Below are 8,390 nucleotides of genomic sequence, written 5' to 3' on the forward strand. Positions count from 1 at the left end.
TTTTATCCCGACAAGTGAAGGACATTTCAATAAAATCCCCATAAGAGCAGGGAAACCTGCGAAACAGGCTTGTCGGGATGAAATAGCCTCTGTGTTTTTTTTTCCTGACCTAACGTATAATTTAAAAAGAACACATTTTTGCACCGTTCCTAAGAATGCTGCTAATGGAACCCAATCTAGAAGAGAAGAAAGAAGGAAGGGTGGGCAACCTTTGGCTCGCGAGAACCTTTTGATCTGTCCCGTTGTGAAATTCTAAATAATACACGTTTGTATAACCGTTGCCTCATAAATTTTGAGCGTTTCTACAACAGTGATTATCAAACTGTAGTGCTACGCGGCCAAAAATTATTTAATAAATATTCAAACACAGTGTTACTGTTCAAACTGTGTGCAACGTTACAGTGGCCAAATATTTTGAATATACTTGTTAAATAAACCCTATGGCTTGGTTTTAATGAATACTTAGGCCTACTACTTTTACTGTCGGTCATTACGGTGGTATTTGGAGAGCCAAGTGTTTTCTGAGGTGGTACTTGGTGAAAAAGTTAGAGGGACTACTGTTCTAGGACATTCCATTGAAATGTAGAGCATTGAGGATTTAGCACTTTTTCATGTCATTTTCAGCAAAAAGACACCCATTCAACAAATATTTACCTCAAAATGTGCCGTTTATGAATCATGTCGTCTTTTACCGTATTTGTCCATGAACGAGTGCAGAAGAATGGATCCAAACTTGTGCTTTCATGAGGACCACAGGTCTCCGAATGTTCACAAACAATAATAATAATCATAGAAATATCTCCGTAGTTGTGCTTGGAGGACCAGCCGACAGTCTTGGGGGCCCTCGGAGTCCTCACTTCTTCTCCAGTGCGTCCTTGTTGGAGCAGTGCGGGTGCTTGTCGGACACCTTGGAGGCCGTGTTGGGACTGGAGCTGTCGCTTCCTCTCCCGCTCGCTTCCCCCGGAGCCGTGGGGGCCGCCGAGGGCCTCGCCATGTTGGCCCCCGTCATGCCCGTCAGGACCCCCACGTTGGCGGACGCGGCGCCGAGCAGGTTGGCCGACTGCAGCACGGCCTCGGAGTGCTCGCGGGCCTTCATGCGCAGGGCGGCCACGCTGGCCGTGCGGTTGCCCTGGCAACCGTAGGGCGGCAGGAAGGATAAGCCCATGGGGTCCGGAACGCAGCAGGAACACAAGGCGTTACCTGGTAGGATCATAGCACTTTTAGTCATTCAGAACTATTACTTATTCATTTGAAGGAGGATCACCTTTCAGCGTGGCGACCTGAGAGAGGGCCTGAGCGTAGGTGGCCGAGTTGAGGAGGGTCCCTGGCAGGCAGGACGGGAAGAAGGGACCCCCGGGACCCACCGGTCTGTTCATGCTGACCAAGGTAAGAAATGATACACGTCATTTCATTGAATTCACTTTGTCAGAAAAGTGTCAAAAAGCCAAACCGAAACAAAAAGAACTGGGAAAAAATTTTTTTTTAAGAAATACAAAATGTACTGTCTATAAAATCCGCTACACCTCCCTGATACCGAAGTACATGTCAAATTACTTCCTTAACGTAAATGACCGCCATAACCACAACACCAGGGGGAGCTCCACTAACCACGTTAAACCCAGATTCCGATCTAACAAAGGTCTTAACTCATTCTCTATCTATGCCACATCAATGTGGAATGCGCTCCTAACAGTTATAAAAGAAAGGGCATCTCTATCCTCCTTCAAAACCGCAATAAAAGTACACCTCCAGGCAGCTACAACCCTAAACTAACACCCTCCCCGGATTGTTAATAATCAAATGTAAACAATCAAATGCAGATACTTTTTCTTATGCCTTTTATAAATAAAGTTGATTGATTGATTCTGATCTCTCTCTCTCTCTCTCTCTCTCTCTGATGACTGATGATAACAACAAACCCCCCCCCCCCCCATCCACACCCCGTATTGTAAATAATGTAAATAATTCAATGTGATTATCTTGTGTGATGACTGTATTATGATGATAGTATATATGATAGTATATATCTGTATCATGAATCAATTTAAGTGGACCCCGACTTAAACAAGTTGAAAAACGTATTCGGGTGTTACCATTTAGTGGTCAATTGTACGGAATATGTACTTCACTGTGCAACCTACTAATAAAAGTCTCAATCAATCAATCAATCAAACTTTTAAACAAGTAAAATCTGATTTTGTTGTTCTGTTAGCAAGTGTAAGTCTCAGATTTGAGTGGATATGACTCAAAATAAGCAGATTGTTCTGAGAGAAATGTTTAGCAGGTTATGTTCAGGCCATGCCAGTCCTTCTCAAATAGTGGGGCGGGCTCCCGGGGGGGCTCGGGGAACAAGCTTTTCTTGCCGTACCAGAATATGATGAAGTGTTTGTAGCCCTTTGCTTCATTGTAACCACGGTGGGAGACGAGGAGAGACTGGTTTCTTTAATGTTAATACAATTACAATGTTAGGCAGAGGTGTAGTTATAACAATTTTATAGACAAATTCTACTATTTTATAGTCAAGGTGGAGAGTGGGGGGGCGGGCACAATATATTTTCTCCTTCCCGGGGGTGGGCTTAACATAAAATATTTTGAGAAGAACTGGTACAACAATTGTCCAACAATTTTTCTCAACAAAAGAGGAGAAATATAACCTTAGAGGAAAATCCAATTTAAAATATTTGTATGCTCGTACAACACTTAAAACCTTCAGTATGTGGAATAAAATGATGGAATGGATTAAGTAAAGAAATCAAACAAAGCACCAATATGATTCAGTTTAAGAGACTGTTCAATCTACAAGTGTTCACAGAGTACACAGAACAAGAATTATGATGAACATCTTGAACCCTTCTTCTTTTTTTCTTTTTTTTATTGAGACAAAAATTATTTATGTTTGCTTACTATGGTGTATTATTTGTTTATTATTTATTTGTTCACTGTTACGTTACAGAAAACAAGGAAATAGGATAATACTGCTACGGTATGAAAAGGGGTAGGGGTAAGCTCAGCTTCTTCCTACTCCTTTTCGGACGTGCTGTAATGAAACAACTGGAAATATGTGATGAAATTACACTGCATTGTATGCGTGTTCCAAATAAACTGAAACTGATCTGGTCTATGCGGTCGATTTGGAAATGAACATTTTTTTTAGTCAGTCGGTGATTTGAGCAAACACTGAAATGCTGCAACGAAAATGTGTCCTCACGTGCAAACAAAACAGAAGTTTATCCATTCCAATTGTCATATAATTTGTGACGTTGTCATATTTTATATGCATTTTTTTCAGTCAGGTCTGACTACATCATGTGTGGTTAGATAAATAAGCACTTTATTAGGCATACTTACCTAATAAGATACCCAAAAAATATGTTAATACTGAAATAATAATCAGTATTCATTTAATAAAAGGTGTATTGTTATTATTATTATTATTATAGGTGTAGTACCAAAATGAGCATGTGTGTTTGCAGCAGAACTTTTCATCAAAAGTGTTTTCATCACACTGCTTTCATACTACTCGTATAAAAGATATATAAACATTAATCTTGTTGAAACTCACCTTCCCATGGTGTCTAACAATAAGGTGCTTTTTAAGTGAATAAACATGTAAAACCTCAACATTTCTTAGTGAATAATGCAAGCATTTCATGTCAAATGTCAATAAAAGTATTCATCCATTTTGAATCTGCTGCTCACCTCTGCTGCAGCTCCAGCGGCTCTTTCTGTTTCCTGGTCTGCTCGGCGGGCGACTGAGTGTTGATGCCGCGAGTCGGAGGAGCGCCTTCGCTTATCTGCTCTTTCCCTCCTTCTGAGTCGGCGCCGCCTCGCTCCGTCTTTCTCCACTTGGCCCTGCGGTTCTGAAACCACACCTGCACGGCACACGCAGCACAGGTAAGCACGTGGATCACTTCAGTCCAGCAGTTGATTTTTAGAATACAATCAGGATATTAGTGATGTGCGGATCGATACTGAAATATCGATACCGCTGATACCAGATCTTTATGCTCTAATATCCATTCTGAAATCAAAATATTGATACTTTTGATACTTTAGTTCAGGGGTGTCCAGGCTTTTTTCAAAGTATGCGGCAGCCATATTTTTTATTTTTTATTTTTTGGGAAAAATGCTAAAAACTGATATTGTGTCAGCTTTGTATTATTAGTGACTGTGTATATTAATATTAAAACCCCATTTAAATTTGATGTAATTTCTCAATAATACCAATTTTTTTTGCTCCTTTTTCTTACATTTTTACTGTCGTTTTTTTCCCCAAGGAGGAATAGAAAAAAATAATAATATGATTGTGAAACTTTATAACCAAGCGTGTCAAAAATTCTGCCTGTACAAAAATATTAAAGTTCAGTTACACATTTAATCTTAATTTCCCCTCGGGGATTATTAAAGTACTTCTGATTCTGATAACAGCGTTTATTATGGTTGTTGTAGTTTGTCCTAATTAATTCATAAGTTAGTATTATTTTAATTGTCTTTTTTAATTAACTAACTAAACTTTGTATACATTTTTTATTTTTATTTTGAGAGCGTCTAACATTTTAGATCAGGGGGTGTCTAAACTTTTTTCACCAAGAGCGGCATACTAAAAAGTCAAACACGGGGGGGGGGGCATATTTGACTTTTTAGCATTTTTAGTATTCTAAAAAATGCTAAAAACAAATATTATATATATTTATAGACACAACTTTGTGTTATAGGTGACTAAGTATATCATTAATATTATTACTTTAAAAATCTCAGCTTTTTCTCATTATAATCCAATTTTTTGCTGTTTTTCTTACATTTTTAGTGTTTATTATTTAAAAATGCACAACTTTTACAATTTTGCACAAAATATAAGTGTCGGATCGGTATCGCCGATACCATCCTGAATTTTCGGAAAAGAAAGAAAATCATTGGCATCGCACATCATTGCAGAAAATGACAGAAGTGTCAAGTACATAGTATGATATTTTTTATATATATATTTTTAATGTGTCATACGCTGAATGATTCCTTTTTTCATCCTAAAAAAGACACACGATGAAGGCAAAAAGCTCAATGCAACCTCAATAAGAACCAAAACAACACACAGTGTGGCATAACAAACATTTTGTGTACTTTTGCACAACACCTTCCTCCTTGTGACACAACTTACTCAAATAAATGAAGTATATTCTATATCGGGTTTCGCCCTTGCTAATAAACACATTATGACGGCCCTGTCTGTGAATGTAGCTTGTCCACATAACTCCGTACAATAGATAGCGTCATACCTCTGCTTTCTGACACACCTTATACACGCCTGGTCTGCCAGAGAATAAGAAGACGTAGCAGGAGGGATCAGTGTTGCGAACTCAGTGACTTTGTTGTTATATTTAGCGAGAATTCACAAACCATGTACACATAATCTAAAATACATCTGTATATATATATATATATATATATATATATATATATATATATATATATATATATATATATATATATATATATATATATATATTTATATATATATATATATATATATATATATATATATATATATATATATATATATTTATACACAGTACAGGCCAAAATTTTGGACACACCTTCTCCTCATTCAATGTGTTTTCTTTATTTTCATGACTATTTACATTGTAGATTGTCACTGAAGGCATCAAAACTATGAATGAACACGTGGAGTTATGTACGTAACAAGAAAAGGTGAAATAAATGAAAACATGTTTTATATTCTAGTTTCTTCAAAATAGCCACCCTTTGCTCTGATTACTGCTTTGCACACTCTTGTTTTCAGTTATTTTCGCCTTTTTTTGTTAAGTACATAACTCCACATGTGCTCATTCGTAGTTTTGATGCCTTCAGTGACAATTTACAATGTAAATAGTCATGAAAATAAAGAAAATGCATTGAATGAGAAGGTGTGTCCTAAATTTTGGCCTGTACTATATATATATTTATATTTATATGGCAAAAAAAAATTATAAATACAATAATAGTATAAAATATTTTACATCAGGCAGGTCAAACTCGCTATCATCAGTTATGGCTGCTCGCAGAGGTCTGCTTGTAACAGTACATTTATGAATTTTAATGTATTAAATTGCCTTATGATAATATTCCACAATTGCCTATGCATTTGATTAATATATTTTTACATACAAATTGAGGGATACTTTATCTGATATCAGAAGTCAAGGTGACAAGCATATAATTAATGTTTTATTTTTTATTTTAACAACATTTTTGGGGGATTATATGTTAACATTAGGGATGTCCGATAATGGCTTTTTGCCGATATTGTCCAACTCTTTAATTACCGATACCGATATAAACCGATACCGATATCAATCGATATATACAGTCGTGGAATTAACACATTATTATGCCTAATTTGGACAACCAGGTATGGTGAAGATAAGGTACTTTTAAAAAAAAATAAAAAAATAAAATAAGATAAATAAATTAAAAACATTATCTTGAATAAAAAAGAAAGTAAAACAAAAACAATATAAAAACAGTTACATAGAAACTAGTAATTAATGAAAATGAGTCCTCCCACCTCCAAAGACATGCACCTGGGGATAGGTTGATTGGCCACACTAAATTGGCCCTAGTGTGTGAATGTGAGTGTGAATGTTGTCTGTCTATCTGTGTTGGCCCTGCGATGAGGTGGCGACTTGTCCAGGGTGTACCCCGCCTTCCGCCCGATTGTAGCTGAGATAGGCTCCAGCGCCCCCCGCGACCCCGAAGGGAATAAGCGGTAGAAAATGGATAGATGGATGGAGTAAAATTAACTGTTAAAGGTTAGTACTATTAGTGGACCAGCAGCACGCACAATCATGTGTACTTATGGACTGTATCCCTTGCAGACTGTATTGATATATATTGATATATAATGTAGGAACCAGAATATTAATAACAGAAAGAAACAACCCTTTTGTGTGAATGGGTGTGAATGGGGGCGGGAGGTTTTTTGGGTTGGTGCACTAATTGTAAGTGTATCTTGTGTTTTTTATGTTGATTTAATAAAAACATTTTTTTTTTAAACAAAAAAACGATACCGATAATAAAAAACCGATACCGATTATTTCTGATATTACATTTTAACGCATTTATCGGCCGATAATGTCGGCAGGCCGATATTATCGGACATTTCTACTTAATATAATGTTTTTTTGCATGATCTGACAATATGAAAGTTTAAAAGACAAGCAATTGTATGCAGTGCATGAAAATATAAAACATTGACAGAAAAAATATACGTTTAGTAAGAAAGTGGAAGTGCTTTTTTAAATGTCAGCAACTTTTTCTGGTTTTATCGGAAGCATTTGGAGACATTATGCTCTTCTCAACGAGCAGCTGGTGCTGCTGTGGGCCCCTCCCTCATCTAAAAGCACTCACAGGCAATGAACTCTCTCGTTTTTTTGCATTAAAAAAAAAAACCGTGCATATTTGTTTTATATTTCTACGGTTTCTAAACGTATTTGTTTTACTTTTCATGTTTCTTTGGCTAACTTTTTGTGTACATGCGTCATGGTTAATTGTACCACTTCAAAGACACACTGCCACAGATAGATCGCGGTTCTGTGGGAAACGCACCATACTTCCAATTTGTCACAGGAAGTAAACAAACTATTCAGGAATGGTTTTGACTTTGAGAAGTGTTGGAATGAATTGATCCACCACTTCCTTGTCGGACATGTTGGAATTGCGCCATGTTGGAATTGCGACCACCGTCAGCTCCCGACCTGAAGGTTTGACGCCGCGTTTTCACGCGTGCGACAAGAGTGTAAAAGTTGCTCCATCCGGCGCGGGAACAAGTAATCCTATGTTAATCGAATGAAGGTCAGTGCCTATAAGAACATTTAATTGAGCCATTTTTCATTATCATATTTTAATGACTTCCCGCTGACAGTTGTGCAGCCCGAGAGAGCGAGCGATGAAGTCGTTTATTTCCCTATTTAGCGATTGTTTGACAACATCACATTCGATTAGGAGCGGCTTCTAGCGGGCGTTAATCATAATGGGTACCTCTCCCATTGTCGCCGCACTACAAATGATGTCAACAAGCCCAAACAAAACATGCGGCGAGGACAACATGGACGACAATGCAACCAATGGACTTATCTCACCCCTGCACCTTCCTGCTACAAGTCAAGCCCCCCCACACTAACCCCTCTCTGAATGGGCTGTAATTGCTCCATTAATCTCCATTTGCAGCATGCTCTTAATGCGGGGGAGGCCCATTGACACTTTACACACATACACAAAAAAATGGAGAAAGGGTATGCAGAGGGGGGGGGGGGGGTCACACACACAACACTACAACAGAAATTACATTTATTTTCCAATAATAATGTAACTTTAATATCCCCGCACGTTCACAT

At 37.7% G+C, this 8,390-nt stretch overlaps 1 protein-coding gene across 1 annotated transcript in view; it reads right to left on the reverse strand.

Moving 5' to 3' along the window:
• Positions 1-335: 335 nt before the first annotated feature.
• drgx (dorsal root ganglia homeobox) overlaps positions 336-8,390 on the reverse strand; it is a 9,559-nt gene continuing 1,504 nt past the window's right edge. The window contains exons 4-6 of the mRNA XM_072915705.1: positions 3,700-3,872; positions 1,265-1,377; positions 336-1,200 (exon numbers count right to left, since the gene is read on the reverse strand). Of these exons, the coding sequence (XP_072771806.1) occupies positions 854-1,200; positions 1,265-1,377; positions 3,700-3,872 (633 nt within the window). The 3' untranslated portion in view covers positions 336-853. The remainder of the gene's footprint in view (positions 1,201-1,264; positions 1,378-3,699; positions 3,873-8,390) is intronic.

The sequence above is a fragment of the Nerophis lumbriciformis genome, linkage group LG02 (assembly GCF_033978685.3).
Source record: "Nerophis lumbriciformis linkage group LG02, RoL_Nlum_v2.1, whole genome shotgun sequence".
Taxonomy (NCBI): Eukaryota; Metazoa; Chordata; class Actinopteri; order Syngnathiformes; family Syngnathidae; genus Nerophis; species Nerophis lumbriciformis.